A 17,468-nucleotide genomic window follows, 5' to 3' on the forward strand; every position below is an offset into this window, starting at 1 on the left:
GTGGGTGATGCCATGGGTTACTACACCAAGTGATGCCAACCCTAGTGATGCCATTGGTCAGATGGGCATTCCTGTCTAGCAGGGCAGTGGCTGGAGTCACAGCGACCAGATGTCTTCCTTTTTCCAGAACATGTCCTACATTTCATTGTTTTGTCCAGGAGGGATTCCAAAATCATAGTCCAACACTCAAACCACTGTCAGCTCCTAGCTGTAAATAAATGAACCCTAGGAAATGAATTGCTATTTCTATCAATAGTGGCTTGAGCCTTGGACTCTGGAGAGACCAGGGTTCGATTCCCAGCCTGGCCATGCAATTCACTTGGTGACTGTGGGCAAGTCACACTCTCTCAGCCTCTTCAGAGGATAGCAATGGCAAACCTCCTGTCACCAAACCTTGCCAAGAAAAACACCAGGATCAGTTCGCCTTTGGGTGGCCATAAGCTGGAGACAACTTGAAGGCACACCACAACCACATTTGGAGGGGCTTGTCCTCTTTTGGGGTGGCACATTGTCCTCTTTGACAGGTGATCTGGTCACTTGGGACCGAACTAGATATCCCTTGGCCCAAGGTGACTAGATATCCCAACCCCCAAGGAGGCCGAGGCACCACAAAATGGAGAGCCCTCCAAGAAAAACAAGAGGCCAGTGTGACCCGATTGAAGCTAAAAAACACCCATACAAATAATCGGCTCTCTTTATCCACGGATGTTGTTATCCAGCGATTCAAGCGCCCACGGCTTGGAAACATTTTTAAAAAGAAGTCTAAATTCCAAATAGCCAACCTGGATTTTTCCATTTGATTGAAGGGAATGCCATTCTATTTCATGGGACTTGAGCATCCACTGGTTTTGTTATCCAGGGATCCTGGAACCAAACCCCAATGGATAATAACAAGGAACCCACTGTATAAGCCCAGACTTCTCAAAATGGAGGACCTTTGGGAATCCCTGTTGGGCAGGAGCCTGACATGGAGGACACGTCCTAGGAAAGGAGGACGCCTGGGAGGACATTTGGAGCTTGGAAAAGAAAGGAGGGCACCTGGTCCCCTCTGCCTTCCTTGTTACCTTTGGGGAGGCTTTTCCAAAAGCATCCCTCTTGTGGGGTGCAAATGGGGATGAAACCCGAATCAAATCCGGTGCATGGGTAGTTGGGGGTCTTGCCAGCCCACCCACCCTAAAAATGTGGGCCACTCTTTGGCTCTGAATGGCAAGGAAAGGACCCAATGGCTGCCTTTCTTCAGCCTCGTGGCTTGGAGATGCTGTGTCTTTGTTGGCTGCTAGGCGGGGAGGAAGGGGAGGAGGAGGAGGAGGAGGAGAAGGGAGGATCGTGGAGGGAAAGAGGAGGAGGAGGAGGAGGAGAAGGAGAAGAGGGAGTCTGCCCCCTTGCTGCCCTCCTGGCATCGCCCCGGCGCCACCTGTGATGCTGGAGAAACAAGGATGCGCGCATAAGGCGCCTTTGGAGCCCAAAGGAAAAAGGAGGCTGCCCAGGTAGGGGGGCATTTGGGTGGAGGGAGAGGGAAGAAGGGGGGCTTTGTGGTCTCCCCAGCCCCATGGCAGCTCTGCCCCTGTCCCTTGGGGCCTTGGCATGGAGGGAAAGGGTTGCCAATGCGGCAAGCCCTCCAATGCGCAAAGCAAAGGAGGCGCATGGAAGGATGGAGAGAGGGAGGGAAAGGATGGAGGGATGAATGGAGGGCTTGGAAGGACCCCCATATCACCCTCCCTCCAGACACCCAGGACGTATAGTGGTAGAGCAAGGGGTCTAAAGGGTTGGAGGGTCCTCACCCTGGGCCCCAAGGAAGGAAGGGGATGGACTGGAAGCCCACCACTCCTGGCCCAAGAATAGCTCTGGTTGCCCACCTTAGCCTTTCTCTTCCCCATGGACAGATGGTTCTTGTTTCTTCTGCTTTTTTGGAGGGAGGGGGAGACCAAAGACAAGGGGAGGTGGAAGAACAAATGGGGTCCCCCCTCAACCCACCCTCCAAGGTACAAGGGAATGGGCAAGCAAAGGGATGGGAAAGATTTGGGCACCCCTCTGGCAGAGAAGCCCACCAGCATCTTTTCCCCTTCCTTGGCTTGAAAAAGAGGTATGTCTCTGTTGTGTGCCTTCAAGTCATTTCTGATTTATGGAGACCCCTGTGGTGGTTTGTTTTCTTGGCAGGATTGATTCAGGAGAGGGTTGCCATGGCCTTCCCCTGAGGCTGAGAGAGTGTGGCTTGCCCAGGGGCACCCAGTGGGTCTCACGGCCAGGTTGGGCATGGAAGCTTTGGTCTGTATGTTTGTAGGAGTGCAAAGAGTATTGCCATATTGGTCTGTCAAACCAGAATGCAAAGAGCTCTTTGTATGGATGTATATCTGTCTCTGTGTGTGTATGCACATGTATGTATGTATATATTTGTGTGTGTACACACACACACACACGTATATGTATATATGTACATGTATGTGTTTCTGTATACACACACACACACACATATATTGAATAAATTTATCACAGTCAATGACTAATATAACACACAATACACACACACGTATATATATACACATACATATAAAGGTATGCATGTATATACACACACACACACACACACACACACACACACATACAAAATAATACTAACAACTGATTAGTTAGTTAATAAGGTTAGTGAGAATCTGTTGCCTGAGGCGCCCGCCTCACTCTCCCTGATTGTGATGATGATGAATGAAAGAGAAAAGGAGGATTTTTTGGTTCATCTTCAGGGCTGTTTTCCTTGTATTTTGAAGAGGAAACCGATCAGATGTATTGATTGAGAGATAAGGCGGCTCCTTTATTCCAGAGAGAGAGAGAGAACGGAGGTGGGATCTTCTACCTAGGAAGATTTTGTGTGACCTCACTCTTCTGATCCGCCCCAGCGGCGTGGCGCTCTGCACATGTTCAGAGACCCTACTGTTGTGCCAAAGGCATGACATGCCCAAGAGCTGAGCTTCCCTGGGATATGGAGAAGAAAGGCTGGTGTCAAGGCCTGGTTCAAATGGAAGCTTTAGTTGTTAGCCTTCCATGCTTGTGTTCTTGGAAGCATTATTCTAGGCCTGGCCCAAGACACTGAGGTGCAAGATAAAATGGACCCCTCCACCACTGCAAATACGGTGGGCCCTTGGTATCCACTGGTGTTTGGCTCCAGGACCCTCGTGGATCCCAAAATCCGTGGATGCTCAAGTCCCATGAAATACAATGGCATCGTAAAATGGTGTCCCTTATATAAAATGGCAAAATCAAGGCATGCTTTTGGGAATGTATGTATGAATGAGGTTAGGTATTAGCAACCTTGCTTCAGGGGGGTCTTGTTGATTCTTGCTTCAGCGTCCTTCAGTGTTGTCCACCACAGCAAGGGCCTTGTGAGGATGCAAAGTGTGCAACCGCACTGCATTCCTCCCTTCCCCAAAATCTGACACCCGAGGCAACCGCCTCACTGTGCCTCATGAGAAGGCCAGCCCTGGGTTGGTGATCCTCTGTTCCCCATCTTTGGCCTGTGTCTGCCATTTTTCCCTTCCTGTTCTGCATCCCCAGCAAGGCTTCTCCCTGTATTCTGTCTTTGTGTCTCTGTGTATGACATATTCCTCATATTTAGTAATTTGTGAAGTTATTGTGGTTGTTTTAGAACATAACATTGGAATGCAACTCTGGGGACCAGAATTCAAATCCTCTCTCACCCATGGAAACCCACTGGGTGACCTTAGGCAAGCCACACTCTCTCAGCCTCAGAGGATGGTCATGGCAGACCCTCCGCCGAAGAAATCTTTCCAAGAAAACCCCATGATAGGTCGTTTCCGACATAGGACATTTCCTCCAAATTTTCATGCATGAATTAGGGGATATAATAATAATAATAATAATAATAATAATAATAATAGGTATTTAGCTTTCTTTCTCTGACTCCCTCTCTTTGGCACCCCTCTCTCCCTCCCTCCCTTCCTTCCTTCCTTCCTTCCTTCCTTCCTTCCTTCCTTCCTTCCTTTCTTTCTTTCTATCTTTCTTTCTCTCTCTCTCTTTCTCTCTGTGACACCCCTGGCTCTATCCCTTTCCCTTTCTCTGACCTCTGTCATCCTCTTCTCCTCCTCTGATATCCCTCTTCTCTCTCTGAACCTTTTCTCTTTCCCTGATTCCCCTCTCTTCTCTCTCTTTCTTTCTCTGAACCCCTCTTTCTGGCACCCCTTCTCCCCTTTGCTTTGGTACCCCTTCTGTCTCCCCTTCCAACACCCCCTGCTCCCCCCTCTTCTCCCTTTCTGAACCCCTCTTTTGGACATCCCTTTCACTCTGGTACCCCTTATTTCTCCCCCTTTAACATCCCCTTATTTCCTCTCCTTCTCCCTCCTCTCTCTCCCTTTCTGATCCCCTCTTTCTGGTACCCCTTCTTTCTCCCTCTCTGACACCCCTTCTCCTCCTTTCTCTCTCACTTTGAACCCCTCGTTCTGACACCCCTTTTCCCTCTTGTGCCCTTTTTGTCTCCTTCTCCAACACTCTCTTCCCTTCTCACTCTCTGAACCCCTCGTTCTGACACCTCTTTACTCTGGTACCCCTTCTTTCTCTCCTTCTAACACCCTCTTCTCTTCCCTCCTCTTCCTTGCTCTGTGTCCTACTCTGAACCCCTCTTTCTGACACCCTTCTCCCCTTTGCTTTGGTACCCCTTCTGCTTCCAACTCTAACACCCCCTTCTCTTCTCCCTTCTCTCTCTCTGTGAACCCCTCTTTCTGACAGCCCTTCTCTCTATCTCTCTGGCACCCCTTCTGTCTCCCCTTCTCTTTTCTTTCTCTCTGAACCCCTCTTTCTGACACCCCCTTCTTCTTCCCTTCTCTCTGACCTCCTGTTCTCTCCCTCCACTCCTCTTTCCCCCCCACTCCCTCTCTTTTCTCCAGCAACCTCCTGTGCAAAGAAGAATTACAAATTACTCTTGACAGAAGTCTGAACTGATCACTTTCAGAGGGCTTTTGAAAGCAGGCCAAGGGCTGCTTGTGTTTTCTAGGACTCCAGGTTGTCTACAACACACACACACACAATACACACACCTCACTAGAGGTGCCTCAGAGCCAGCAGCCCTCTTGGCAAGGTGTCTTCCGCTCTTGTCTCCATCTTTAGCCATTTTTATACAAGGAGAAACAGAGTGCCTTCTGGTGAACCTGAACATTGTGGAAGGCCATGTCAGCCCATATCTTGTCTCTGATTGTAGCTTTATTTAATATTTCAGTTGTGGGTAAAGGGAGAGAAAAAGGGGAAAATGGAATCCACCTGGTCCTCCTGCACTAAAGGGCATTCTGTTGGAAAAATTGAACTTTTCACCATTCGCTCAAAGAAAATAGGTTGAGGGGGCGTTTATGGCAACGATAGGAAGTGTGCTTTGCACATGTTAAAGAGCACTCCTTTTATGCCTTGCTTCCACAGATATGGGATTTACTGCAGAGATAAACCAACTGAACACCACTTTAACTGCCTCAATTCCATCCTACTTGGTGCAAACTTTGCACAGGTGTCATCTTTCCAATACTGGGGTGGACTGTAACTCCCAGTATCCCCCAGCCAGTACTCCTGGTTGCCTGGTCAGGGGATTCTGCATTCCAAAACGGCCACATTTCCAAGCTCCGCTTTGTAGAAACAAATGGAGTAGGCCTTTCCTTCTGAAGCAAGGAGTGTTTGTTGGGAAATTTGTACTTTTCACCATCATCTCAGGGAGAAAAATAGGTCGAAAGGGATTGTTTATGCCATGGTTGGGATCGAATTAATCCTTAACGGATAAAATGGGAATTGGATAGGAAGTCTGCTTTGCATATATTAAAGAACACTCTTCTTTTATCATTATTTTGTGTGTTCTGGGCCCTGGATAAAGAGCCAAACTACAGCCAACCAAATAATAATAATAATAATAATAATAATAATAATAATAATAATAATATCTTTCCCATCTCTCCTCAAGGCATGAGGCATACTTGCCATCAAATGTAAAATTAAAAAACAGTATCCAAATGCTTTAGAAAACAAGGACAGTCCGCAGATGTTCAGGGCAGCTGCATGTTACACTTCCCAGCATCCCTTTCCTCCAGTTGAAATCCCATTTTAAGGTGCATTTTAATAAAGGCACTCTCCAAAGTGGAGCACATCCCAGTATTGAATTTTAGCAACAGGGAGGAGAGAGCAAATGCGTATGTTCTCTGGGGACAGCCGTGCCTCATTTCGTGGCCTAGAAGAAGCCTTATCTTCCTCCTCCATCCCCCAAACCTTTGTCTTTTGCCACTCAGCCCCACACCAGCTGGTTCCTCATGGCTGGCAGACACCCCCAAGGGTGCCTAGGGACTACTATTGTCTTACTCCCTTGCAGCTGTCCACTACTCCGGCTTGCTTGCCTAGAGAATGAAAACCTCCCCCTTGTTTGCAACCAGCTGCGTTTTTTTGGAGAGGTTGACTTCTAGCAGGGAAGTTGATGGCCAGGGCTCTTGGAGATTTCTCATACAGTCATAGAATTGGAAGAGACCCCAAGGGTCATCCAATCCAACCCCCTTCTGCCATGCAGGAATACAAAAGCAAAGGGTATTCCCAACAGATGGTCATCCAGCCTTTGGTTATAGACCTCCAAAGAAGGAGACTCCATCACTCTCCAAGGCAGCGTCTTCCACTGTAAAACAGCTCTTACCATTAGGAAGGTCTTTCTAATATTGAGGTGGAATCTCTTTTCCTTTAGCTTGCATCCATTGCTCCATTGTGTCCTATTCTCTGGAGCAGCAGAATGCAAGCTTGCTCCAGCTTCAACATGACCATCCTTTCAAATACTTAAACAGGGCGATCATATCACCTCTTAACCTTCTCTTCTCCAGGCTAAACATACCCAGCTCCCTAAGTCGCTCCTGATAGGATTTGATGTTTTCCAGACCTTTCCCCATTTCAGTCTTCCTCCTCTGGACACGTTCCAGCTTGTCCTTCTCGAATTGCGGTGCCCAGAAGTGGACACAGTATCCCAGGTGAGGTCTGACCAACGCAGAACAGAGTGGCGCTGTTGCTGCCCTCGATCCGAACATCGCTATTTGAGACACTTTCATTGGCAGAGTTGCCCTAACTTCTAGCATCGCTAGTAATTTCAGTCAAGCGTTTAGAAATGGCGTTCAGACGCGCAAAAGAAAGGGGCAGAGAGAGTGACCAAGGAAATGCGAACACAGCAAATATAAATGTGAACATAGTTTTTCTGTGGTGTTTTCAGGCTATGTTGCCATGTTCTAGAAGAGTTTATTATAAGCGTGAACACTTTTTGACGTCTCACACTTGGCAAGGTTAGAAATTCGGAGACCGAAGGGATCCAAACAGGGTCCTTATTTGGAGAGGCAATGCTCCTCTCCTGTAGTTACGTGTCTGATGCACACCATTGTAACTGGAGATAGCCTAGGGCAGGTCCACATTCACAAGAGCGATTGTGGCGCCACGATTTTGCACAATGGTTCTAAAACACTGGGACTGTGTTGGGTTTTTTTTAAAGCCATGCTCCAACAAAACGATGGATTTGGTTTCGCACCAGTCAGCACCCAGTTGGGTCCTGGAATCGAACGTTCATACTTTGTGGTGTGACTGTGTCTTGCTTCCTTGGCTTGTGCTTTTGTGTATTCCCCGACAGTTATTGGCTTTCAATCCCATCAGCCGAGGGATTAAGCCTTCATGGTATTAGCTGGGCAAGGAGGAGGGTATTTTGGAGGCTGAGGAGATTTGCTGACATTCTGGTATTTTGGCTTGGTTTGTGGGGTGCAGCGCATAAAATGAGCAGTTGATGTTGTTGTGTTTCTGCAAGTCATTTCCAACTTGGGGCAACCCTAAGGTGAACCCATTGCAGCGTATCCTTGGCAAAGTTGGTCCAGAGTCGGTTTGCCATTGCTTTCTTCAGAAGCTAAGAGAGTGTGACTTGCTGAGGTCAACCCCTGCATCTGAGGAAGTAGACTTTAGTTTACAAAAGCTGGTGCTGCCAACTTCTTTTTTCTAGTTCGTCTCAAAGGTGCTACAAGATCTCTCTACAAGACTGAATAGGAATAGGGTTTTCCTACAGTCTCCCAAATCCTAGCATTGGAGCCATTTAAAACCTCGGTGGAGCATTTTGAAACACGGTTGAAGCATCTGAAGACATGGCACTGACGAAGTGGTCAAGGCAATATAATGCTATAGAGATGGTGCCATAGAGGAACCATTAAGCTTTCAAAACTTGACCCTCAAGAATTTGCCCAGAATCTGGCTTTCTGAAAGATCAAAACGTCTGAATTAAAAAAAACACATTTAAACTGAATCTAGGCATTATATTTTCAGGGAACAACACTTTTGTTGTCGCTTTCGAAAAACGTCCGGCAGTGTTTGCCTCCTTAGCTGGAATCCTTAAGAGTATAAGCTTCCTTTGGCGCTCGGTTGCTAAGAATAAACTGGTCAATTGGTTGGCGTAATCTCTGGATTAGCTACTCTTATGTGCTTGCGTTTGGCTCGGGGTCCCTATTGCCTGCCTACATCAGAGCGCATGGGGAAAGTTTATGGTCTTTGTGATGTTGAAGGCTTTTATGGCTGGCATCCATAGTTGTTTTGTGGCTTTTTCGGGCTCTGTGGCCATGTTCTGGAAGAGTTTCTTCCCTGACGTTTTGCCAGAATCTGTGGCTGGCATCTTCAGAGAATGCTGGCATAGAAGTATATATACTCCACTCTTCCATGCCAGCGTTCTCTGAAGATGCCAGCCACAGATGCTGGCAAAACGTCAGGAATAAACTCTTCTAGAGCATGGCCACATAGCCCCATACCCCCACAAAAAACCTAACAAACCATGGTTTGTCAATCACCCACAAACCACACTCAGAAACTTTAGTTTGTTGCTGGTTTACAAATCCTGGCTTGCTTAAACTATGGCTCGTTGTGACAACTGAACCTGTAACAGTTACTTGGTACAATAACGCCAGAAATACTATGTGAAGAAGCTGGCCATACTTGCTATGCTAACGTGGTTTGTTGCTTTAGTCACCCTGCAGAAGGACATGAATCATGGTCTATTTTCACTGTTTCTGTCCTGTTTCCCACCCACCCTTTTTGCCAGCCCTGGTTTCAAAGTAGGCAGGTGGAGAAGAAGACAACCCAAGGACAAGCCATGTTTAAACCATGGTTTAAACAAGCTAGAGTTTAAACTCCAAACCAGCTCATCTGGCTCCATACTGGCAGCAGCTCTCTATTCTTTCAAACCAAGGTTTTCCCCGCAACATTACCTAGAGATGCCAAGGACTGAGCCTGGGGACTTTATGCATGCTATGCAGGTGCTTTCCCACTAATATGCTTCCGCTATGCTACATCTTGCTATATATCCCATTACAACCCCTGCATCGATAGGGCCATGCATGTCTCCAGGCATAGGGGCCTTTGCTTTTGCAATATGTTTCTCTCTCTGTATATATATATCCACTCTCTTCCAGGTCAGCATTCTCTGAAGATGCCAAAGCCACAGATGTTGGCGAAACATCAGGAATAAACTCTTCTAGAGCATGGCCACGTAGCCCTAAAAGCCCACAAAAAACAATGTTTCTTTATTCCTTCCTCACATTAAAAGCCCATCTGGCCACTCTTAACCCATAGCATTTCTTGCCTGCGGTGGGGCATGAGCAACGCACAATGGAGAGAGTGAAAGCTTTTCTCAATGCGTTCCTTAGTGAGTGTAATACTGTTGCAGCTTTATGGCGCTGAGTGCCTTTGCCAAATTCCCCAGTGCCTTGGGTTCTGGTCTCAGCTGTTTCTTCATTGCCTCTCGCAGACACACACACAATCCAAAGCGTGCCGGATCTGCATTGATTCCATGCTTCCCTGGAGCGAAATCCGGAGGGCACCGTCACCTGAGCCCCCAGAAACTATGAGCCTGCTAGGCAAGCCGAGTGACCTGCTTTGTCCGCTTGACCCGAATTTGGCTCCGCAGCGACCGTTGGGAACATGAGTCACCAGGAGCTGTGACCCAGATCTCCACATCAAGGGGCACCAGTTGGCAATGGCTGTCTGCCCCGGTGTGTCCCTTATGCTGGGAGATCCCAAGTGTCGGATATTTGGGGTGTATGGAAAGTATACAAGCCCTGGTTAAAAACATAATAATATAAAAATGGGGATGTTGGCACCAATTTTAGGGATGATTCAATTGGTGAACATAATCCAGGTAGAATTTGGGTTGAATCTTTGTTGTTCACATGCATTTGGAATGTATCCGAAATGCCTTGAACGTGTTTCGAATACATCCGTGTCGTTGACTCCATCTTTATTTGATGGTTGGCACATGTCTGAACTCACAAAGATGGGCAGAAATGCGGTTCCATAATGTGAACAACAAACCCAGAATGCATGAGATTGTTTGCATAGTGGTGCTAAAAATTAAAAGAGTTGCGTATTTGGTTGTGTGAATAACCGACACGAATAGATCCGGGATAAACCGGGATACAACTCTGCATGCCTTGGAACGTGTTTTGAATACATCCGCATTGTCGACTCCATCTTTATTCAAGCGCTGGCACATGTGAGCACTTGCAAAGATGGGCATAGATACAGTTCCATAGTGTGAACAACAAACCTGGAATGCATTGATGGTCCACATAGTTGGGCTCAAAACAATAATGCCTGGATGAACCTTTGATTTAATATCTGGAACAAGATTTAGAGTGTGCCAGGATTTTGCATTGGAGGATAAGGAGTGAAACCAGAGAGAGGCGGAATAGAAAATATGAGTCTGGAGGGGAAAGCACCAATCTGCTGTTTTGTAAGAGTCTTAAGAAAGCAGGAAAGAGGGCATTTAGCAGATTGCGGCTGAGCTACGTCAGAGGAACTCGGTTGGCATAGGTGCCAAAGGCAGAAGGAAAATAAGGCAGCCATTGGCATTATGTTCCAACAGGATTCAAAGTGGGTTGCGTCTGCCTAATGCAAGGAAGGACGCTGTTTGCAGCAAGGCATGCACCATTATTTAGATCCAGAGCTTGGAAGGGTTAGCTTTCGGACCGATGTTGTGCTTGGGTCCTTTTGAGTCGTTCCCGGCTTACGGCGACCCAAAGACAACATCATGCTTCATTTTTAAAATGAATGGATGGCTTAAAATGTGAACGCACTTTAGCCGATGGGGAAAAGACCTCCTGGTACTTTGAAAATGTGAATTAAGGCCTTGTTTAATGCCTTTTCCCATCCAAGCGACTCCAAAGAAACATCATTTGCAGATACTCTGACCATTTCCCTGCGAGAACTTAGAATATTTATGGACATTCCGTGACATCATAGTACTCTATGGAGTAACAGGCTTACAAGACCGAGAACGGACACAAAAAGAGCTGCGTTTCCTTCCCTTTATAGGTTATACTTTTAAAGTGTGTTGGGCCTTTGGGAGGGGTGTTAGTCGCACAAGGATAATACAACTGTTAGATCTATTCACCTAATATTGTTCCGTTTCCCCCTCTGACTTAGTAACATAAGGCTCGGTATTTAAATATATTTACGTATTTATACATATTTAAAGGTCTATGCAGAGATAAATGCCATTATTGTACTATCATGATGTATATTCACATGCTTACATGTAGTAAGTAATCTGCTTTGAGTCCCTGTAGCGGGACGAAGGCAGGATATACACTACTACTACTACTACTACTAATAATAATGTACACACTTATTGTACTATTATGGTGTATATTCACATGCTTCTATGTAGTAAGAAAGCTGTCTCAAGTCCCTATACCAGGAGGAAGGCAGGATATAAAATAATAATAAACGGTAATATTGGAACAACAACAACAATAATAATGATAATAATAATAATAGTAAAAGACTAACCATATTTCCTTGTAGAGAGATCTTGTAGCACCTTTGAGACTAATGGAGAGAAAGCAATTGGCAGCATGAGCTTTCCTAGACTTAGGTCTACTTCCTCAGGTGCATTTGACTTAACTAGACTGCAATGTAGTCATGTTGCCAACTTCTTCCTTTCAGTGAGTCTCAAAGGCGCTCCAAGATCATAGAATCCTAGAGTTGGAAGAGACCCCAAAAAGGGCCATCGAGTCCAACCCCATTATTCTGCCATGCAGGAACTCTCAATCAAAGCACCCCCATTGACAGATGGCCATCCAGCCTCTGCTTAAAGACCTCCAGGGATCTCCCTACATACTGATTCTACAGACAGACACAACTATATCTTTGACTCACATCTCCTTTTTTGCTTTGTGCGTTGTAGGTCCTTGCATGAAGAACCGTCTCTGACGCAGGCACCCTGCGAGGGGGAATCGGACGCCTTGGCGGCGTGACATTTTAGGAGCCGCAGGACCAGGCCGACGTTTTATGTGAGTGGATCAGACGTGCCTTGAATTTGGCCGGATGCAAAAATATCCCAACCTCTTTTCTGTCCCAACCTTGCAAAGTTGGATAGGCAAAGAATGGGGACTGCTTGCCAAGCATCATATAGGGACCTGTGCAATTGGCAAGAGTGTAATGTAGTGGTTTAAGGACACTGGGAGACCAGGGTTCAAATCCTGGCTCTGCCATAACACTCATTATTATTATTATTATTATTATTATTATTACATCCCACCTTTCTCCCAATATAGGGGCTCAAGGTGGCCTTGCTAAGCCTTGTTAAAACTGCAAACCCCATACGCTGGAGCGACGGCGCTTAAAATGGTGTCCAACTCTTCTTTGAGGACGGAGGCCATTTTTGCTGGACCAGGCCTCAGGCCTCCAGCATCCCGTTGCCACGGCAACCAAGCCAGATGGCCTTAATGGGATGCTCACCAGCCAAAACTCCCTTGAAACTGTGATGCGGCCTCTGAAGCCAGAGGTAATACATAGCTGTCAGGACCAGTAGCCATTGATGGCTTCATCCTCTCTGAGAGCGACTAATCCCCTTTTAAAGCTGTCAGAGTTGGCCTCCATCGCTACATCTTGGAATAGCCAGTTCCATGGATGGATGGATGGATGGATGGATGGAAGGATGGGTGGATAGATGGATGGGGCTATATAACGGCGGAGTCTATGGAACAGATTTGCCATTATTTATTTATTTATTGTGGGTTTTTGGGACTATGGGGCCATGTTCTAGAAGAGTTTATTCCTGACGTTTCGCCAGCATCTGTGGTTGGCATCTTCAGAGGATGCTGGCATGGAAGAGAGTGGTATATATCTCTGTGTGTGTGTGACCCAATGTAGGAAGGAGTGATTTCCATGTTAATCTGTGTATGCCCCACTCTCTTCCATGCCAACGTTCTCTGAAGATGCCAGCCACAGATGCTAGTGAAATGTCAGGAATAAACTCTTCTAGAACATGGCCGCATGGCCCGAAAAACCCACAAAAAACTATGGATGCCAGCCATGAAAGCCTTCGACTTCACATATTAATTTTTTTATTTATATCCTGCTCTTTTCCCAGAACTGGGACTCAAGAGCGGCTTCCCAACATTAAAAAACAATACACTTGTCCCTCCATATTCGCTAGAGTTAGGGGTACAAGTCCCGTGAATATGGGGAAACCGCAAATAACAAAAATGCCATGTTTTTACCAGAGAGGACACCTCTCTAGGAATCTCTAGGTCCTCCAGTGGAACTCTGTGGTCAATGTCTGACAGACACTGACCATTGAACCGTGCTGGAGGAGCTACAAAGGCCTGGTAGAGTGTCCTCTCTAGGAATAATCTCTAGGTCTTTCAGTGCCACTTTTAGTTAAAGTTGACCATAAAGTTTCACTGGAGGAGCTACAAAGGCCTAGTAGAGTGTCCTCTCTAGGAATCTCTAGGTCATTCAGGGCAACCTTTAGTTAAAGTTGACCATAGAGTTTCACTGGAGGAGCTACAAAGGCCTAGTAGAGTATCCTCTCTAGGAATCTCTAGGCCTTTCAGTGCAACCTTTGGTTAAAGTTGACCATAGAGTTACACTGGAGGACCTAGATATTCCTAGAGAGAACATATTAATAACTTTATTACGGCCAATTGGCCAGCACGATTACAAAATTCCAGTTTAAAACACAACATAGGTTCATGTACAGATTGGAGAGTATAAAAAATTGACGGTCTATAAAAAGTACGGATAAAAAGCAAGGATAGGACTGCACGATCAGGCAAACACACAACAATAAGTAGGCTGCCATCACCTCGCAAACAACATATTGTGTAATAGAGCACCACATTCGAGACATATAAATTCAAAATCACAATCATATCCCCTGTCCAAGCAAGAGTTAAACTACAAAATGCCATTAATCAGATGCAACTGATTGGGGTAACTTCATTAGACTTTAGTCCCCAACTAGATTAGTTTGATGGTATGGTAAAATATGGCCATGCCTCCTCATTTACAAATTTTACCATTAAATCAAGCCATCTATACAGATTTTGAGATTATATTATAACATATTACATCTGTTTAACAAACTGTTTGTGATTTGCAATGGCAGCTGCAAAAAATTGTGCAACTGCTTGCGTTATATCTTCCTTCTGATCTGCAAGTAGAACATTTGTATAAAATTTCTCTTGTCTGCCTGGAAACTGCAACACAATTGGTGTTATATATAAAGCACGTATTGAGAGAACATATTAATCAAATCCGTAGATAATCAAACCCACAAATCTGGAGGGATGAGTGTACAATTAAAAACATAGAAAAGAGGTGTCTTAATTTATTTGATTCTTATTCTGAAGGCTTCTCCATTCATCTCTGTTGGGACTGATAGGAGTTGCTGCGATTTGGTTCCAGTTCTTCCCATGGATTCCAAAATCCATGGATGCTCAAGTCCCAATAATAATAATAATAATAATAATAATAATAATAATAATAATAAACATTTATTTATACAGTGCTGTAAAATTTACACAGTGCTTTACAACAGTCAAAATAGAAGTAAAACCCTACCAAACGGCATGCAATCTGAAAACAAAACAAAATTTCAAAATTAATAATAATAATAATAATTATTATTATTATTATTCAACCCATATACTATGGGAAGAACACAATTAAGACGCATTATCGGACATTACAGTAAAATGGTGTCCCTTATATAAAATAGAAAAATAATCGAATCCCAGCAGATCCCAAGGGCCAATGTATTCTTGTATGCCTCTCATCTTTATCTTTATCTTCCCAACAACCCTGTTAGGTGGGTGAGGCTGAGAGAGTGCAAGTGGCCCAAGGTTACAATGTAAGATAGAGATATGGGTCTCCAAGGTCCAGTGCATTAACCACTATGCAACACCATCTCCATAAGATTGGCCAGCTGGAACAGAAGCGAACCAGGCCTACCATTCCAATTTGCCTAAGGAAAAGATGGGGACTCTGTGGCCTTCCAGGTATTGTTACACTGCAGCTCCCATCATTCTTTATCCTTGGCTGTGTCTGATGGGAGCTGCAGTGCAGCAATACATATTTCTCACGCGTGGTTTTAAGGATTAGCGACGCAAAGGTTTAAGGAAACGTGATCCCAGTTTCTAAGGGTGGCTGCTGAAATGCAAATGCAAATGGATTTGTGACATATGCACACGCCGAAAGCCGCATTGTGTTTTGGGAACCGTCCCACAGAATGTGCAGAGTTGTGTATGTTAGAGAGAGAATGGGAATGTGCAGCTTTTGGGGCCTGTCGTGGCGCCACTGGAATCCCTCTGCATGCGGACGATGGTCACCATGTGCAGGATTTACACATTTTCCACATCGCTGCAGCCTCCCTCGTCGCCAACAGCTGATTGTACAACTTTTAGAAAGCATGCCCTCTCCAAAAAGCGTCCCAGAGCCTAGCTATCTGACAGCAAAACCAGCAAATGGCTCCCAAGTACCTTAAAACACAAGCATGCATAAGGAGCATGAGAAATGACCAAGAAAAATATATACAAATTATATATGGAGTTGGACTGGATCAGGGCCCTTGAGATGCTGTCCAAGTCTATGATTCTGTGTTTTGGATGGATAGATAGATAGACAGACAGATAGATAGATCAATAGGTGGGTTCAGGCTGCCTCCGCATTGCAGAAATAATGCAGTTTGACAGCACTTTAACTGCATTGCTCAGTGCTGTGAAATCCTGGCATCCTAAATGAAGCTGCTATTGCTATTTGCAGTTTTGTGAGCTATTTAGCATCAGTCAGAGAGCTCTGGTGCCATGACAAACTATAAACCGCAGATCTCCATAGCAAAGTGGTGTCAAACTAAGTGATTTCTGCAGTGCGGATGCCACCTCGGAGTGCTTAGATGCTCATACTCAGGTTAGCAGAGGGAAAGGGATGACCCAGGAGTTTGGGATCTGGTTGTCTGGGGTAAAGACCTGTGACTTAAGGGTCTCAAGGTGCTCACTGCTCCCTCTTGGTCTTTGCAGGCAGACGTTGGCCCCGGGTCAAAATCACCATGAGTAGCACCCTCTCGCCCACCGACTACGACAGCCTGGAGATCCAGCAGCAATACAACGACATTAACAACCGCTGGGAAGTGGCCGACGAAGACTGGGATAATGAGAACAGCTCGGCCCGGCTTTTTGAGCGTTCCCGCATCAAGGCCTTGGCAGGTGAGAGGCGGCAGCAGGTTTAATTCAGCAAGGATTTTGCACTGATGTGGTCCTAAAATGTGTGACACAGTGCCTCTGCACATGTCCAGAGTACCTTTCCCTTACCATTGGAGAGCTCTGTGTCTGCAAATGCAACCCACTATTGTTGAAGGAGAGCATAGTGGTTTGAGAGACGGATTATGGTTTAACTTACTTCTTAGTTTCATTTATTTTACTTACTAGCTTCATTTAAGAGCCAGTGTCTTGTAGTGGTTTGAGTGATGGACTATTACACTGGAGACCAGGGTTCGATTCCTAGCTTGGCCATGGAAACCCAATGGGTGACCCTAGGCAAGTCACACTCTCTCAGCCTCAGGAGAAGGCAAGGGCAAACCTCCTCTGAACTAAGAGATTCGGTTTTGCATCGCCAGGACAGAGAGAAGACGTTTTGTTTGGCTTTGGCAGGCAAGCCCAATGGTATTCCCCCTTGGATCTCCCTCCTTTATAGTTTCCGGCCTGCTTTCCTTCCCGGATCTTTGTCTTTGTGTGTATGTTGTGTGTATGTTTGTGAGCGATTGGCTCCGTTTTCTCTTCCACTCAGAGAGAGGGACGGGGAATGAATCAAAGGTGAAACTTTCCATTACCCATTCCTATAAGAAGTGGTTTGGTGAAGATGACAAATTTTAACAACCGGTTTGGGCAAACCAGCTGAACAACATTGGATAAAGACCATAGAAGCAGGAGAACGTAGCCTAGGGGATGCCTGCAACCCCAAACCTCTAGCTTTCCTGTATTGGAGAGGGCTGAGATGAAGACGCCACAGAGTCTCTTATTCACTCAGTCTTCTCCCTGCCAGTCTGTAAAATGGGCACAATAAGAATGGAAGCCCTACCTCAGGGGCAAACATCTCTTTATCATGCTTAACCCTCTCATATGAAGTGACAACAGCAACAGCCACCTGTTGTCTGCGCA

The 17,468-nt window shown here is 45.8% G+C and overlaps 1 protein-coding gene across 2 annotated transcripts in view; it reads left to right on the forward strand.

The window, feature by feature from the left end:
• The first annotated feature begins 1,366 nt into the window (after positions 1–1,366).
• SPTBN2 (spectrin beta, non-erythrocytic 2) overlaps positions 1,367–17,468 on the forward strand; it is a 58,195-nt gene continuing 42,093 nt past the window's right edge. Inside the window, exons 1-3 of one of the 2 annotated variants that reach the window (XM_089482868.1) lie at positions 1,367–1,487; positions 12,215–12,320; positions 16,332–16,517. In XM_089482868.1, the coding sequence (XP_089338994.1) occupies positions 16,361–16,517 (157 nt within the window). In that variant the 5' untranslated portion in view covers positions 1,367–1,487; positions 12,215–12,320; positions 16,332–16,360. Of the gene's footprint in view, positions 1,488–12,214; positions 12,321–12,727; positions 12,815–16,331; positions 16,518–17,468 lie in introns of those variants that run through there. The other variant, XM_089482869.1, reaches the window with a different exon arrangement.

The sequence above is a fragment of the Sceloporus occidentalis genome, unplaced genomic scaffold, assembly GCF_023333645.1.
Source record: "Sceloporus occidentalis isolate IW3139 unplaced genomic scaffold, rSceOcc1.0.p SCAF_20, whole genome shotgun sequence".
NCBI lineage: Eukaryota > Metazoa > Chordata > Lepidosauria > Squamata > Phrynosomatidae > Sceloporus > Sceloporus occidentalis.